General features: G+C 46.8%; 1 protein-coding gene across 2 annotated transcripts in view; it reads right to left on the bottom strand.

Annotated features, from left to right (window-relative positions):
* LOC129708394 (caskin-2-like) overlaps positions 1-18,779 on the bottom strand; it is a 264,337-nt gene that overhangs the window by 109,463 nt on the left and 136,095 nt on the right. The window contains exon 1 of one of the 2 annotated variants that reach the window (XM_055654105.1): positions 7,651-8,592. The exons of the other annotated variant lie outside the window; for it this stretch is intronic. Coding sequence (XP_055510080.1) covers positions 7,651-7,741 — 91 coding nt within the window. The 5' untranslated portion in view covers positions 7,742-8,592. Of the gene's footprint in view, positions 1-7,650; positions 8,593-18,779 lie in introns of those variants that run through there. 2 annotated transcript variants of the gene reach the window in all.

Genomic DNA, 18,779 nt, shown 5'->3' with positions numbered 1-18,779 from the left:
TCTGTGAGTTCAACACCCACTGCACCTCGAGCTCACTGTCTCAGGTAATGTTACCAACGGCTTTACTGAGGGAGAGCTGAATAGTTACCGGGATGTGGTTATGAAATGAAAAATGAAATGATTCAATTTATTGTCATTGTCAGTGTACAGTACAGAGACAACGAAATGCATTAACCACGCTGCCTTTTGGTATATGCTAAGGGAATGCTGCATTGTGTCTGCACCGTTTTCCACAGCAGTACTGAGGTGTAGTACAGCGTTGCCACCAGCTGTGTAGTACAGTGGGCGTGCTACGCTGTTAACTGTGCCGCCTTTTAGTCGGTACTGAGGGAGTGCTGCATTGCTGCCATCAGCTGCTCTGTGCAGTACTGCCCTACACTGCACTGAAATGTGCTGCCTCGTAGTGCAGTACTGAGGGAGCGCTGTGTAAGCATCTGCCTTCCAGTGCAGTATTGCGAGCTGCATTGTTACCAGCAGTTGGCTGCCACTGCAGTACTGAGGAAGTGTTGCATTGTTGGCAGGGCTTGAGGTACTACACCAAACTGCAGCCTGCCGTCAGGAATCTGCAATGAAAATCACCTTCTGAAGAAGGACGAAGCAGTTCTCCATCAGTATCATCCAATATTTGTTCAGCAGCCAACATTTCGTAAAATGGACTGCCCGATACTTTAATTCATTACCCCTCGCGGAAGGTTGTCAAATGCACATTTAGTTCAGCCTGCTGTACTCAAGTAGTTCTGAGGGCTGTGCACAAAATTCTAATGCAAATCTTTTACTATAACAAGTGGGAGTGAAAACCCACTCCCCACAACACAACGCAGAAACAATCAGGGAAGAGGGTTCAGGTTTGGAACAAGGTGGATGCCTAGAAATCCCCTGCACTCAACGTTGAAGCCTCAGCATTGACTTATCATAACCCCTCAAAGCATTTTCACATTAAGTGGATTAGCCTGTGTCTCAGAGGACCCTATTATCAACAGTCTTGCGATCACAGACAAGGCTTCCTGGGGGAATGAATCACTTTGGATACATTTAATATTCTTGATTAACCTTGGATGCTGGGGTTGCCAAGGGACTTTGTTCTCTGGTGCTGAAGCAAGTTTCCTGGGAAGCATTTCGTCCAGGTGATTACTTTGAACTTGTATTGATTCCACAGCAAACCAACCATGTCTCGACGCCGACACACTATTCCTGCCATTCCTGCTGGCCCAGTACTTCTCCTCAGGAGATGAGTGCAATCACGCTGCAAAAGCCATCGTGTTCAGTATTGTTGGTACCGTGACACAGGAGATCTATCAGGCCACTAGGTTGTCACCAGCCCTGTACCCGAGTGTTGGTAGGCTGATGAACCATGCAAGTCATCACCGTTGAGTCTGGTTCTCTGGCAACTTTCAATCCACTCAATAGAAGTCCATCGCAACCTCTTGGATTGACGCTGCCACGACATACAGCTTCATGTTTCTTTACAGTGACTGAAATCTAGGCAGACATTCCCAGTACAGCATGAGGGACTTACTGATCCATTGCAACACTGATGGGGGCCACTCGGCCCCTCACGGTCATGCCTCATTTCCTCTCCCTGTATTTTCCTGTACACCTACAACTTATTCTCTCTCACATCCCAAAGAATTCTCCTTCGTTTTTGTTGCCATTTACAGACACTAGGAGTAACTTGCAGCAGCCAATCTGCCCAGAAGCTTGGCCCTGGGACATAGGATGAAAACAGAGTAAGTACAATCGCAGGAAGTGGTTGCACACGCTCTACCAATCCTATTGATGGGAGCGTGCATAACTTTGGTGTCTGTGTGTACTCGTGTTGAAATTGTATTGTTGGTGCTGTGAGGCAGCAGCACTACCCACTACATCACATTGCCGCACTAAAGTAAATATGATTTTTTTAAATGAAAGTTTGTTCCCACAGACAAAATTTCAAAAAACTCCCCTCCTCCCCTCCTCCCCTCCGCGGACAGCACCGATCTTGTCGCCTCAGTGCTGGTAATGGGAGCTTGACGTGCGAAGATTGACAGCACCAGTGCCTGCCATTTTCAAGGTGCTTTACCTGGAAAGAGCTTTGGCACATCCTGAGGCTCTTTCCAGAAGTCCCACGGAGTCTTGGTGCGACAACATACAGATCCTTGCCTTCAATGAGCAGTCAGCATTCAGTCTCGGTTACAAAAGGAGCACGACTGAAAGGGCCTTTCAGTTCACCCTGCGGTTCACCAAGGGGAGGGGGCAGGGTCCTCCTTACACAAAGTTTGTTCTGTTTCAAACATTTTGTGTCGGCATTGTGAGCGGCCCACCATCAGACAGGCTCAGCACATTCCCTCCTTATCCTTTTCAACTCAAATCTATCCCACTACTCCCCGACCTTTGTTCCTTGTACAATAACTGGTTTTGTCATCTTTTATGCTTAACTTCCATCCTTTTCGCAGTCAGAATTCCTTGGGAGAGGAGCCATTTCTCTGGACCAGCATCAATCCTCATGGCACTTGTGTTGGTTCTAAAGAGTTCTTCTGGTAGAAGTATCAGTCGTGGTATATTCTGGTCTCTTGGATGGAGGATCACGGATTCTGGATCACGGATTCAGGTGCCTTTGTGCACAAAAACTACACTTACAGAAAATAGATTTTTTGATATTTCGATGCTCAGTGCACTTTTGAGAGTGATCTACACAGTCAGAGAGCCTGCGAGCGCCCTCAATATCCTAATCATTATTTACCCTCTGATCAATTTTAAAACAGAAAATAGATTTTTTGATGTTTATCTCAAACAGGGCTTTGGATATCCATTACACAGAATCATAGAGAGATACAGAGCTGAAACAGGATCACGGAGTCCATAAAGACCATCAACTACTCATTTATACTACATTCATCAAAGTTTATTTTCACCGCATTCCAATCAATGGTAGAGTAGCTGCCTCACAGCACCAGAGACCCGGGTTCGAATACTGACTTTGGATGCTGTCTGTGCGGAGTTTGTACTTTCTCCCCGTGACCGCATGGATTTTCTCCGGGTGCTCCAGTTTCCTCCCACATTCCAAAGACGTGCAGTTTTATAGATTGCTCCTAGTGCGTAGGATGCAAAAGTGGGATAACATAGAACTACTGTACGGTGATCGATGGTCAAAAAAAAAAATCAACTCTCCCCCACGTTCGACCATGTCCCACACGCAAAGTGGCAATTTACTGTGGTCAATTAATTCACCAACCCACATCTTTGGGATGTGGGAAGAAATGAGAGCAAGAGGAGTCTCACTTGGCAGCAGGGAGACACATAAATTTCACACAGACCGCACCTGCGGTGAGGATCGAACCAAGGTCTTGTCATATCTGCCAGCAGGTCTACTCGCTGTGCCACTGTGTCATTCACAACATCTAGACAACACTACTGATGACTGGGCACTGCTGGATGCCAATTGCTGCCAAGTTTCCTACATCACATTATAAGGTGAGCCTGCTTGATTGTAACACATCCTGAGGTGACTTACTACTGACACACATGCAGGTTTTCATTTGAACCTACCTCGCTAGCTGCGGAACATGATTTCAGTCAGCCTTCTGCATAACATAGGGCTGCCAAATCACTTAACATCACTTATTCAGGGTGGCGGGGAAGTTATAAGCTCTTTCTACAATCTGTGCTCAAATCTCTTCGCATCTCTGCAAAAGGCAAAATTCTCCAGGGATACAGGCCACAATAACAAAGGCGCTGCATCCAATCACACATTACTCACGCAGGAAGATCCCTGAGTTTTTGGCCAGGAATGGCCGGTCCTTCCCCACCACTAGCACTTTCAATGGTGCAGAGGCTAGAGCAAGGGGTGCAGTGGAAGGCAGAGGACAGAGCAGGAATGATGAGGGTGATCGTTCCTCCTCCGCTTCAAATGTATTGCTGCCTCTCCTCACCTGGTTACACTTTGCCGGACATACTTTCCTCCTCAACTGGCTCTCTGTGGAAAGGCAGAGAACACTCAAATGTCTGATTGCTCAAAGAAACAACTAGCCATTGAACAGCATCCGACTGAGCAAGTCTTTTAACAGGCGGCACACTAACCAAGTAGCAAGTGCCCAGTCGGTGTCAGCCAGTGGTTTCCTGTTTGGTTAAGCAGCATTCCACACATCAGGTGGCCAGAGTATGCACATCTGCTTGTGTTCTTGCACCTGTTCCCAGTGGTTATTCTTGTATCCAGATGTGGCTGAGCGGCCAGCACACTCCCGTCTCCGCCCAAGCTCCATATCTTGCTCCAGGGGGAGTGAAACATCACTGACCCGAGGAGCTGAGAAACTTGGCCGGATAAAAAAATAATTTGCAGCACTAAGTCAACAAAGAGCAGCGGAGAGACGGCTCACATCCTAACCGACATAGACCACAAGGATCAAGTTGCAGGATGGGCAGAGGGGGCCGAATGGTCTTGCCCACTGCCATCACTATGTTGTTGCTGCTTGAGAAACGAAGTAGCTGTATAACGCACTTTAATAAATCACGAATGCTAAATGGCTTTTGGGCACCTGATGGGGCACTACACAAATTCAATTTTTTCCAATATCTTGACGAAGGCCTTTGGGTTCCACCTTTGTGCTGACCATGTCCCCGGTAGCACAGAGCATCATCACCAAAGAGGGGAGACCATCCCTCAAGATCCTGCTGAGGGGAGAACAGGCCTGGTGGCCCGCGCAGGGGAGAATAAGCCTTGGGTTTCCATAGAGAGGGAGATCGGGCCTTATGCTCTATGCAGGGGAGACCAAGCCTGTTTGGCATCTGTCAGCCAACTGCTTGTCCACTCTCACTGGTTCACAGTCTGGCCCGCAGATTTCCTTCCTAAATCTGTCGCCTCTCAAAGACACTCTTACAACCCAACCTCTGTCCCAAAGACTGCACACATTTTTGTCTAATGATGTTCTTTCCTGCATTAAAAAGACTTTATAAATGCACGGTGTAGCTGACAAACGCAGTGATAAGTATAAGTGTTTTTAGGATACTCACTAGTTGGAGGGCACAGTGCCATCTCTGCGGTCCTACAGGGATGAAGGGTCAACCACGTGGAATGGAACAGGAGCTCCTGCTGTTTGGAGCATCCTACAGGCACTGCGGGAGCAGGTTCTGATGGATCCTGTGGGATGGTGTCCCCGAGCAGACTGTCAAACCATTTGGCAGGATGCCTCATCGGCACAACTCACCTATGATCACCTCGACTTCTCTTGGTCGGCATTGCCCATCAGATGCTTCCTGCACAGAGTCTCACTCCCAATGTTTGAGATAGCTGTGGTGTGGATGAGATGTCCATCCACCTCTTTGTGGACTGCATTTGACAAGAAGGTATTGAACACCGCTTGTTCACCAGGTCTTGCACACCGCTCTCTCCCATCTGGACAGCCAGAAGGGGGGCTACGTGAGGATGCTGTTCATAGACTACAGTTCAGCCTTCAACACGATAGGCCCCACCAGACTGGCCGGGAAGCTAATAGAATTGGGGCTCAACTGTGTGCCTGGGTCCTGGACTTTCTCACCGCCAGGCCCCAGGTAGTCAAGATGGGAGGGAATACATCGAAGTCCCTCACCCTGAGCACAGGATCGCCCCAGGGTTGCGTCCTCAGCCCCCTATTGTACTCCCTGTACACACATGACTGTGTGGCTAGGTTCAGCTCCAACTCAATAATTAACTTTACTGATGACACTGTGGTGCTGGGCCTGATCTCAGACAACGACGAGAAGGCCTACCGGGAGGAGGTGGCTGATCTAGCACTCTGGTGCCAGGATAACAGCCTCCTCTTGAACATCAAAAAAACGAAGGAGCTGATCATGGACTTTAGGAGGGCACATCATCCGAGGACGTACACTCCATTGAGGATAAATGGGGATCCTGTGGATAGGGTGAACTGTTTTAAATATCTGGGAGTCCACATCTCCGAGGATATGACATGGGCATCACAGGCCTCAGCACTCGTGAGTAAGGCAAGGCAGCGCCTTTACCACCTCAGGCAATTGAGGAAATTCAGAGTGTCTCCGAGGATCCTCCAGTGCTTCTACGCAACGGCGGTGGAAAGCATCTTGTCCGGGAACATTACCATCTGGTTTGGGAATTGCTCTGCCAAGGACAAGAAGGCTCTGCAGAGAGTAGTGCGTTCAGCCGAACGCACTATGGGAACTTCACTTGACCCCCTGCAGGAACTATACATCAGGAGGTGCAACTCCAGAGCCAACAATATCATGAGAGACCCCTTCCACCCCTGCAACGGACTGTTCCAGCTGCTACAGTCAGGCAAATGCCTCCATTGCCATGCAGTGAGAACAGAGAGTTTGAGAAGGAGTTTCTTTCCAGAGGCCATTCAGACTGTAAATGCCTATCTCACCAGGGACTAACTCTACTGAACGTTTTTCCTTCCATTATTTATTATGTAACGGTATACAATAGGAACTTTCCCCCCTGCCAAGTATCGCGCACAAACACCCCGCTGCCGGTCGGAACGGCTGTTGAATGTTATTGAATGTTATTAGAGGGTTAAATTGTTCATGACATGTATTTTAACTTTAATTGCTATTTATTTTGTAACGAAAACTGAATGGACACTGGTCGAGAAACGTTTTTTTGTTTCCTCTGAGTATGCGAATACTCAGGAAATGATAATAAAGATTTACAATTACAATTTACAATATATGTGTGTTATGATTGTGTTTATAGGTTGTTTGTCTTTTTGCACAAAAGTCCGCGAGCATTGCCACTTTCATTTCACTGCACATCTCGTATGTGTATGTGACAAATAAACTTGACTTGACTTGACTTGAAAAGGATGCAATGGTTCAACTGGTATGTTCCAAAGTACAAGGGTACCAAGATCATAACTGTGGGAAACAACCATAGTCTAGGCTCCCACCGCCATAGACACTGAGGGGCTGAGTCCCCTGTGTAACAGCCCCCGTGTAACGGCCCTGCAAACACTTCAAGGGTGCATTGTTTAAAGAGACCAAGTGGCATTGACGCAGTGTAGATAGATGGCATTATTATAATGGCACAATGTGGAGAAAAATGTGTCCAAATTGTATTTTGTTGTGTATATAAGGTGTATTTTTGAAATAAGAAAGAGTAGATGTAACTAGATGACTCAGCTTCATTCATTTTAATCACCCTCCTCACTAACCACTCATTACCCACACAGGTTCCCAGTCTGTGTCATTGTAGCAGGAGCTACTGGGTTTGTGTGTGGGGAGACGTCAGCTGTGGCTACTTTCTTCAGGTTTCTGCTGGAGATCACACGGCATATCAGATGTACAATCGAAGATCGACACAAAAAGCTGAAGAAGGGTCTCGACCCAAAACGTCACCCATTCCTTCTCTCCAGAGATGCTGCCTGTCCCGTTGAATTACTCCAGCTTTTTGTGTCTATCTTCGGATATACAATCTCTGCACCCTACGGCCCAAAGTCACCAGCCCACCTCAATGTGCAGGTTCCCATTTGGGGGAAGACAACCCGGGCAAATGGGTAACACTGGCACAGTCTACAGGAATCAATGCCACTCAGGTGAAGGGCATCAAACGTGTTTCAAAGGTCTGTCTAAAATTCCAAAAGAAGATTCAATATAAAGAAAGGGATTTATTTATGCGCTTAATTGATCAATCAACATGGGAATCAAAGGTTAAATGACACCGACCTGTTTGAGTGCAGGAACTTGTCTGACCCATGTCTCTCCTTCCTTGAGGGTCCTGGAAATGAATACCACAAGCAAGTAGCTTCTTCAGCATCTGCTGGCAGTCATCTCAGCTCTCCGGAGGCGACTCTAGTGTGGCAGTGCCCCTGGAACACACCTCAGCGAGCTGCCCGCCGTGCCATCCTTCGCCACTCTGCGCTCCCAGCGTCCCGGGAGCCACGGCTTCCAGTTTGCGCACTTGGCTCCCTTTCCCCCTTTCTGCCTGAGCCAAATGTTTTTTTTTCTCTGAGGGAATTTGAAAGGAAACTTTTGCTCTGCTGCAACAAGTAGATTCAGAGCCCAGTCACGCTCGGGCGTGCTGCCGGAATTTCACTTTCCCTCCTACCGTCGAGCTCCAGAACGGAGAGACAGAAAAGCACTCGCTGCTTCCAGTGTAACAAAGCTGCACTTTCTCCTTTGTGATTCCCGCCCCCTTAACAAAGCCATCAACAAATCTCACATCACCCCTCACATACACCTATCACTTGAAGAGTTTGAGGGCCCGTTTAACCCCCTCAAATAAAAGCTGAAGGGGAACCGCTTCACTTCCAGGTCTTCAGTAAATGCCTCGGCCCGCCGATACCTCTCAGCATCCTTGTTAAAACAGCATCAGGCCGCTCTCCCTAATTCCCTTCAGGTGACTCTCTCCGCTTTCCGTCTCTACTGCTTCTCCCGTCTTCAGTGGGTCTCGGAGCTGTCAAGTCCCTCCTGGCTGGAGGGAGCTCAGGGAAGGCATTGGAAACAAGTGTCAGTGCTGCATTTCCCAGCCACTCTCCGTCTAAACGAAACGCACTCTCAAAAGTGCCCGTGACTCCCTGCCGCTCAGGATCACCCACAGCTGGACTATGACTCTCGATAAGAATCACTCAGTTCAAAGCAAAACTGTTCTTTCTTGTTGCTCCCACCCCCACCAACCAAATCCCACCATCCCACCTCCTGCCCCACCTCCAGATAACATTGATTAACAGCGTGTGAGCGGACTAATTAAACACTATTCACACACTCCCGCTCCACATTGTTGTCAGATCACTTGAAGGAAAATGAAAGGGAGAAAATGAGGCGGAGTTTGAAGAACAACCAGAGCCTTTATTCAGCACAAAAACGTGTGCAAGACACCCTTTACAGCTTTATAAGAAAATGTTTTCTTTAATCTTAGTTCTCTGTTGCAAGACCATTTCCAAACTCCAGGCAGGCGTGACAGAAAGCTGAATCCCTCATCTGTGCGCCCACTTAATTTATTCCTTAAAGTGATCACCTTGGCCCTGGTCTCCTGTTCTCTTACAGCAGCCAGTATGTCCCCGTCAGGTATATCACTCACTCTTTGAGAAGGAAGCAGTCTGAAATGGTGTTAAAGCATGCGAAGATGGCACAGTCGCGCAGCAGGTAGAACTGCTGCCTCACAGCGCCAGAGATCCAGGTTCGATCCTGTCCTCGGGTGCTATCTGTGGAGTTTGCATGTTCTCCCTGTGGCCTCACGAGTTTCCTCCATGCGCTCCAATTTCCTCCCATACCAGCTGCCTAGCACCCCCCCCTCCCCCTTGCCTGTGTTCTCCCCTCTTCTAGCTTTCTTCCCCACCCCCTGCAATCAGTCTGAAGAAGAATCCCAACCTGAAACATCACCTATCCATGTTCTCCAGGGATGCTGCCTGACCTTCTGTTACTCCAGTACTTTGTGTCTTCATTTTGTAGGGTAATTGGCCTCCGTAAATTGCCCTGGGTGTGCAGGGAGTGGAAGAGAAGGTGTCTGAAACGTCACCCATTCCTCTCTCCAGAAATGCTGCCTGTCTCACTGAGTTATTCCAGCTTTTTGTGTCTATCCGGTTTAAACCAGCATCTGCAGTTCCTTCCGATATAGAACTAGTGTAAACAGGTAATTAATGGTTGGCCTGGACTCAGTGGGCCGAAGGGCCTGTTTCCATGCTGTATCTCAAAACTAAACTAAACATAGACATTGAATTAATAGCAAAATTAGCAAAACCACTGATGGTATTTACTGTGTATATTATAAATAAGGAATACATTTGGGAAAAAATGTTTTCTTCACATATTCCAGATGATCCATTTCTTCCACAGGATGCTACCTGACCTGCTGACTTGCTTTTTTGCTCCAGATTCCATCATCTCTTAGTCTCTAGTATCTCCATTTTACTAACCCACTGTGAAATCTCTGCAAGGAATGCTTTTCTTGAACAACTCTTCCTTCTCTCTTCAAAGGAAGTCCTGTGTAAGATCCTCCCTCACTGCTCTCCCTCTGTGATTCCCACTGCTCTTTGACCATGTTCTTACCCAGTCTCACAGCCACTGCCTTGTATCCTTCCTGGGCACTTACCTACACTACCATCTTGTCCAGCTACATTTTCAGGTCTCCCAGCTAGGTCACAACAGTAGAGGAAGAGTCTTGACCCGAAACATCAATTGTCCATTTCCCTCCACAGATGCGACCTGACCCAAGTTCCTACAGCCGCTTTCCTTTTTTTGTCATGTTCTCTCCATGTCTCACTGGTTCTCTATTCAAAGCTGAATGTCTTGCTTGAACAAGGACGTGATTATTGTTTATCTTTCCACCGATTCTGCCTGACCTGCTGAATGGTTCCAGTATTTTCCATTTTCTGCTTTTATATTTTAGATTTTCTGATAATAAAAAAAGAACTGCAGAGACTATACCAAAGATAGACTCAAAAATTTGGAGTAACTTAGCAGGTCACGCAAAATTTCTGGAGAAAATGGACGTGATGTTTCGGGTCAATACCCTTCTTCAGACTGATTGAAGTCGTTGTGGGTTGGGACCCTTGTAAAGATGAAGACTGATTGTGGTCAATCAGTAAAATCAGTTTGAAGAAGGGTCCCGACCTGAAACGTCAGCTATTCCTTTTCTCCAGAGATGAGTCGGACCCGTTAAATTACACCAGCTTTTTTGTGTCTACAAGAAGCTTAATGCGCTGCTAATGGCCTTCATTAAATCATTTCAACTAATCCCAGAACACACATTCCCTTTTTTCTACACATCTCTCCCTCACCTTCTCTCTTACTGAAAAGACCACCAGGGGCGCCAGGGAGATGGCAGCCCTGCCGGCAGTCCGTTCGTTTTTTCATCTTTTTGTTATTTTTAGCGTTTGTTAAAAGTTTGTTTTAATGTTGCTCGGTTTGTTTTATGTGGGGGGAGGGGGGGAACCGGGGGAAACTTTTTTTTCAAGTTCCTACCTTCCCGGAGATGTGATTAATTTTCCGATCGGACTTAACATCGGAGCGGATCCCTTGCCAGGGGACTTACAATCAAGGGCTCGCAGTCTCGAGAGAGGCTAGTCGGGAGCTCCAACGCCGCAGAAGGATCAACCAGCCCCGACGCGAGGATCGATCGCCCGGCGCGGGGGAGCTGACATTCCCCCCGGTGCGGGAGCTTGATCGCCTCGACGCGGAGGGCCCGAATGCCGCCGGCTATGGCAGTCAAGACCGTCCCGTCAACGGAGGGCTCGAGGCCCACGACCGAGGAGGAAGAACAACAAGGAAAGACTTGAACTTTATTTTGCCTTCCATCACAGTGAGGAATGTGTAGGAGTCACTGTGGTGGATATTCATGTTAAAATGTGTTTTTGAGTGTTGCTTTTAGACTGACCTGGCCAGTGAAATTCCTCGTATGTTGCAAAACATACTTGGTGAATAAAATCTGATTCTGATTCTTATGAGGAGGATGTTTCCTCTTGTGTAGAGAACCTAGAACTAGGGATGATTAATTAAAATTAAGGCGCTGCATCTCGGACAATAAAGCTTACCCCCTCCATGACACACTGGTCAACCTGAGGAGTACCTTCAGCAACAGTCTGGTTCCACCAAGACGTAGGACATAATCCCACAAGCTATCAAACCGTACAACTCCTCCCCCTGCTGTCATGGAGCAGGCTGACTCGTCTCCCCCCCCCCATCCCAATCTTTGCCCATCCCCAATCCTTTCCAATCATCACTTTAATTTCACGATTCATGTATCTTGTGTTTTATGACTGTTGGCTGATCAATTTCCCACCTGGGATGAAGTTCTATTGTATTATATCGTATTTATAACCATATAACCATATAACAATTACAGCACGGAAACAAGCCATCTCGACCCTTCTAGTCCGTGCCGAACACATATTCTCCCCTAGTCCCATATACCTGCGCTCAGACCATAACCTCCCATTCCCTTCCCGTCCCGTCCATATAACTATCCAATTTATTTTTAAATGATAAAAACGAACCTGCCTCCACCACCTTCACTGGAAGCTCATTCCACACAGCCACCACTCTCTGAGTAAAGAAGTTCCCCCTCATGTTACCCCTAAACTTCAGTCCCATAATTCTCAAGTCATGTCCCCTTGTTTGAATCTTCCCTACTCTCAGTGGGAAAAGCTTTTCCACGTCAACTCTGTCTATCCCTCTCATCATTTTAAAAACCTCTATCAAGTCCCCCCTTAACCTTCTGCGCTCCAAAGAATAAAGCCCTAACTTGTTCAACCTTTCTCTGTAACTTAGTTGCTGAAACCCAGGCAACATTCTAGTAAATCTCCTCTGTACTCTCTCTATTTTGTTGACATCCTTCCTATAATTAGGCGACCAAAATTGTACACCATACTCCAGAATTGGCCTCACCAATGCCTTGTACAATTTTAACATTACACCCCAACTTCTATACTCAATGCTCTGATTTATAAAGGCCAGCACACCAAAAGCTTTCTTTACCACCCTATCTACATGAGATTCCACTTTCAGGGAACTGTGCACAATTATTCCCAGATCCCTCTGTTCACCTACATTCTTCAATTCCCTACCATTTACCATGTACGTCCTATTTTGATTTGCCCTGCCAAGATGTAGCACCTCACACTTATCAGTATTAAACTCCATCTGCCATCTTTCAGCCCACTCTTCCAACTGGCAAATCTCTCTGTAGACTTTGAAACTCTACTTCATTACCCACAACCCCACCTATCTTAGTATCATCTGCATACTTACTAATCCAATTTACCACACCATCATCCAGATCATTGATGTACATGACAAACAACAGTGGACCCAACACAGATCCCTGTGGCACCCCACTCGTCACTGGCCTCCAACCTGACAAACAACCATCCACCATTACTCTCTGGCATCTCCCATTCAGCCACTGTTGAATCCATATTGCTACTCCACCATTAATACCCAACCATTGAACCTTCTTAACCAGCCTTCCATGAGGAACCTTGTCAAAGGCCTTACTGAAGTCCATATACACAACATCCACTGCTTTACCCTCATCAATTTCCCGAATAACATCTTCAAAAAATTCAAGAAGATTAGTCAAACATGACCTTCCAGACACAAATCCATGTTGACTGTTCCTAATCAGACCCTGTTTATCCAGATGCTTATATATATTATCTCTAAGTATTCTTTCCATTAATTTGCCCACCACTGATGTCAAACTAACAGGTCTATAATTGCTAGGTTTACTCTTAGACCCCTTTTTAAACAATGGAACAACATGTGCAGTACACCAATCCCCCGGCACTATTCCCGTTTCTAATGACACTTGAAATATTTCTGCCATAGCCCCTGCTATTTCTACACTAACTTCCCTCAATGTCCTAGGGAATATCCTGTCCGGACCTGGAGACTTATCCACTTTTATATTTCTCAAAAGTGTCAGTACTTCCTGTTCTTTGAATCTCATAGCTTCCATAGCTACTCTACTTGTTTCCCTTACCTCACATAATTCAATATCCTTCTCCTTGGTGAATACCGAAGAAAAGAAACTGTTCAATATCTCCCCCATCTCTTTTGGCTCTGCTCCACTCTGACTCTCTAATGGACCAATTTTATCCCTCGTTATCCTTTTGCTATTAATATAGCGGTAGAAACCCTTCGGATTTACTTTTACCTTACTTGCCAAAGCAACCTCGTATCTTCTTTTAGCTTTTCTAATTTCTTTCTTAAGATTCTTTTTACATTCTTTATACTCCTCAAGCACCTCATTTACTCCATTCTGCCTATAATTATTGTAGATCTCCCTCTTTTTCCGAACCAAGTGTCCAATTTCCCTTGAAAACCATGGCTCTTTACAATTTTTACGATTTCCTTTCAACCAAACAGGGACATAAAGATTCTGTACTCTTAAAATTTCACCTTTAAATGTACTCCATTTCTCTTCCACATCTTTCCCATAAAACAAACTGTCCCAATTTACTCCTTTTAAATCCTTTCGCATCTCCTCAAAGTTAGCCTTTCTCCAATCAAAAATCTCAACCCTAGGTCCACTTCTGTCCCTCTCCATAATTATATTGATACTTATGATATTGTGATCACTGGACCCGAACTGTTCCCCAACGCATACCTCTGCCACCTGATCCATCTCATTCCCTAACAGGAGGTCCAGCACCGCCCCTTCTCTAGTAGGTACTTCTATGTATTGCTGCAAAAAACTATCCTGCACTCACCACAAATCCCACCCTATCCAAACCTCACTGCACCAATTCCTGCCTCGCTCTCCACCCACCCACTCTCCTTCTCACCACACTCCACCCACTCCCTCCCCTGCATGCCAACCACTCTTCAGCTACCCCCTCCCCAGTCTCCAGCCCGCTCTCCATCATACACTCTCCACTCTCTATATTCACCCACTACTTTCCACACCCTCCATGTGCCCCCTACCCTGCTCTCCATCCACACCTTGCCCAGTTTCCATCTACCACATTGCTGCTTGCAGATTGGTGCCGTTTCGTTTGCTGTGGAGTCGCAAATGGAATTGAACATTCTGCAATCATCCGTGAATATCACTACTTTGTACCCTATGATGGAAGGAAGATCACTGATGAAGCATCTAAAGATGGCTGTGTCCAGGATACTGGGAAAAGGCACATAATGAATAGTTTGAGCTCCAAGGAGGACAATGTACAAGGTGCACTGCAATAACATGCCAAGTCATCATTAGCAATCTGATTCAATCTCATCACTTGATTAGTACGTGTGTCAGGGGTTATGGGGAGAAGGCAGGGGAATGGGGTTGAGAAGGAAAGATAGACAGGAGAATGGGGTTGAGTGGGAAGCCATGATTGAATGGCGGAGTAAGCTTGATGGGCCGAATGGCCTAATTCTGCTCCTATCACTTATGAAGTAAGAAGATTACGCACCATAGATTCATTGAGATTCCATCACCTCCACAATCCTGATGGGGATAAAGGAAACTGGGATTTGGGGATGGAAGATCGGTATATGATGGAGGGGAAAGGAGCAGAGTGACTGGGATGGTAGGAGAGGGTTGGAAAAATGTGTGCGCAATGGGTTGAGGGTCGTAGGGTAAACAGAGGGGGGGGGGGGGGCATTACTTGAAATTGGAGAATTGAATGTTCATATTGTTGGGTTGTAGGCCACCCAGATGTAATACGAGGTGTTGTTCTTCCAGTTTGTATGTTTTCTCACTCTGGCAATGGAGGAGGCCAAGGACAGAAAGGTTGGAATGGAAATGGGAAGGTGGGTTACAATAGTTACGAGCTCCAGTAGGCCTTGGTGGACGGAGTGCAAGAGTTTAGTGAAAGTCACCTAGTCTACACTTCGTCTTGACGATGGAAGGAGGCCACATTGGAAGCACCAAATGCAGCAGATGACATTGGAAGAGGTACAAGTGAAACTCTGTCTCACCTGGCAGGTGTGTTGGGGTCCCTGAATGGATGTGAGAGAGGAAGTGTAGGGACAGTTGTTACATCTCCTTCTGCTACAGAGTAACGTGCCTGGCGAGAGGGTGGGAAGTGATGAGCAAACCACGTCATTGTAGTGAGAATGGTCTCTGTGGAATGGAAAAATATGACTGGTGGTGGAATCACGTTAAAGGTGGTGAAAATGATGCTGGTGGGGTCAAAGATGGCGACCAGGGGAATTCTATCCTTGTTGAGTCTGGGGGAAGGGGTAGTGAGGTCAGAACTGCGGGACACAGAGGTGGGCTCCATCCACAAAAGCGGGGGGGGGGGGGGGGGGGGGGGGGGGGGGGGGACCCATGTTTTCTGAGAAAAGAGGACACCTTGAATGCCTTATTCACCACCAGTACTTTTCTTGTCGACAAAAATGTGCTGATATGCATATACACTTCATGTGACACAATTGGTCATACCATCACAAAAAAAGCACTGAAGATAGACATGAAAAGCTGGAGTAACTCAGCGGGTTGGGCAGCATCTCTGGTGAAAAGGAATAGGTGAGGTTTCGGGTCGAGGCCCTTCAGGTTGAGTATTGAGCAGTGACCTAATAGTGATGTCTAATCAGTCCCTTGACACTCAGTCTGAAGATGGTTCTCGATCTGAAACGTCACCTATTCCTTTTCTCCAGAGATGTTGCCTGACCCACTGAGTTACTCCTGCTTTTTCTCCAGTTTAAACCAGCATCTACAGTTCCTTCCACAAAAAAAAACACCTATCGCCACACAGACTGCAATAGGTTTGAGAAGGGGCCCCCCCCCCCACCCTAATGTTCAAGGTTCTCCTGTGATGGGTAGTAAATGCTGGTCTTGTAAACAGTGCCCGTATCTGAGGCATGATAATAAAAGCAGGCGTTGAGTTCCACGGGCTCAAATGCACCCTCCTCTGCTAATCTGCTGCACGCCTCATACAATGCACACCTCGTCATGTAAGGAAACAATGTAAAAGATATTTACTTATAACAACAGAAGGAGTTTTTAAGAAGGAACTGCAGATGCTGGAAAATCGAAGGTACACAAAAATGCTGGAGAAACTCAGCGGGTGCAGCAGCATCTATGGAGCGAAGGAGATAGGCAACATTTTGGCCCGAAATGTTGCCTATCTCCTTCGTTCCATAGATGCTGCTGCACCCGCTGAGTTTCTCCAGCATTTTTGTGTGCCAACAGAAGGAGTTTGCTCATTTGGCCCAACGAATCAATGCCAAGTCCCAGGAAGCTGTTCTACTTGTCCCATTCCACTTATTTTCCGGTATTCCTGCAATTTATTCTTGTTCTCGCATGCCCATCAACTCGCCTACCATTCTTTTTGCGACACGGGAGGCCAAGAACATTTCCGCTCTTTGGGATGCTATTCACAGACAGAACTTGCAAATTCCACGCAGGCAGCACTGAAGGTCAGGATCAGACCCGGGATCCGTGGAGATGAAGCAACCGCTGGGCCTCCATGCCCACTATATCAGCACCAACAGCAGCCAGATGTGCTTGGAGTATCGAATGCAACAGACTACACCGACCTGCACTTCTTTGTTACACAGACCACACTCGACATGTACATCTGGATGGAGTTCCAAGCCAACACGGGGTTTGGGACATCAGTGTGCAAATTGGTTTCCTGACTAACCAAGCCAAGGCTTGCCACAACTGCAACCATTGGGCACCTGCGTGCATCACAACTTTACGTGAAGTCCCTATGGACCCACGTCATGGGCTCAATGGGGAACTCAGTGCAAGGCTCATAACAAAAGCCCCACCACAGACACTTCCCAACCACTCCCACTAGCTGCGAGTTGCCCATCCACTTCACTGAGCAGGAGAAGCACAGCTGGAATTTATCTCGAGACCTGTGCCAAGATTCCTGACATTGCTCGCTGGAGTCGGTGTAGATTATTAGCCTGAGCGTGGGATTGCTCAACGCATGTGTGCACAGCCTGGACAGATCAAAACTCCCACCAGTCACGCCAACTGAGAAACAAACACCATTTGTAATGTCTCTGCTTCTGGCTGCTTTAAAATGAACGGCAGGTTGAGAATAGCCCATCTCTTTTTTTTTTTTTTTTTTTTTCTCTCTCTCTCTCTCTCTCTCTCTCTCTCTCTCTCTCTCTCTCTCTCTCTCTCTCTCTCTCTCTCTCTCTCTGTTCTCTCTCTGTCTCTCTCTCTCTCTCTCTCTCTCTCTGTCTCTCTCTCTCTCTCTCTCCTTCTGTCTGTCTCGTGTTCTCTGTCTCTGTTTCTCTCTCACACTTATTTTGACGCTCTGTCCGTTAACTGTGAAGCAGTTATTAACAAAGCAAATCCATTATACGGTTCCGGGACATAAGAGAACTCTTGTCCAATCATGCCACTCACAGCATTGTTGGGAAATTCACAACATGGAAGCAATCTATGACCAACCATGACCAACCATCAATGTACAGTTTGTAAGCAAGCAAATATTCCTGTATCTATTCCGAAGAGCATATTTTCTTTCCCAATTCCTTTTTGCCCTGAATACAGTCCCAGCTACTGTGGTAGGATTTGAACTTGGCTCTCTGGATTGTTAATATACAGCCACATGGTGGCTCCGTAAGAATAGGGCCGACTCGGGAGCTCCATGCTCTAAGTGTTCCGATCCGTCCCAACGCCGGAGTTTCCATCATTCCGACGAGAGGGCTCGAACGTCGCACCGTCAGCAGAGGCAGTGCTGAGGGTTCAAAAGCCCCGACCACCACGGGTGAAGAAAGGAGGAAGATGACTGAACGTTATCACCTTCCATCAGTGAGGAATGAAGGAATAGGTGACGTTTCAGATCGAGAACCTTCTGTAGACCTTCTTCTGAAGGAGGGGCTGAAGAAGACCTTCTCCTGAAGAAGGGTCTCGAAACGTCACCCATTCCTTCTCTCCAGAAATGCTGCCTGTCCCGCTGAGTTACTCCAGCTTTTTGTGGTAATTTAACCTCTCTGCCACCACTTTAGGTGCCTCATAGTTCCTTCCCTGCTAAAGCCGAGCCATGCCATTGTTTATTTTAACCAAAAATAAACCTTATTCTTCATAAATATAAACACAAAAGCAAACAGTGCAGACTCTTAAAGCATTCGTAGCCTGTCCATACATTCCACAATACTAGTTTTATACCCAGTAATGTTAGCATACTTCTTTTTTTCCTTTACACATAGCAACATTGCCACTCATGTGCCCCCCCTGGGGTGATAGTCCTTCCTTCATTTGAGGGGTGTCCTCATCAGACCGCCACCATTGATGTAGGAAGGAATTGCAGATACAGGTGCACAACCTTTTATCCGAAGATCCAAATAACGAAAACCTCCGAATAGCGACATTTTTTCAGTCCTTGAAGAAAGGTCCTTGAAAACGTTCACCGAGGGCGGCCCGCAGAGGTGACAGCGGAACCTCTGGTCGGTCC

The sequence above is a fragment of the Leucoraja erinacea genome, chromosome 23 (assembly GCF_028641065.1).
Source record: "Leucoraja erinacea ecotype New England chromosome 23, Leri_hhj_1, whole genome shotgun sequence".
Taxonomy (NCBI): Eukaryota; Metazoa; Chordata; class Chondrichthyes; order Rajiformes; family Rajidae; genus Leucoraja; species Leucoraja erinaceus.
The sequence above is the reverse complement of the archived record's forward strand: the minus strand, read 5'-3'. Positions and strand labels throughout refer to the sequence as shown.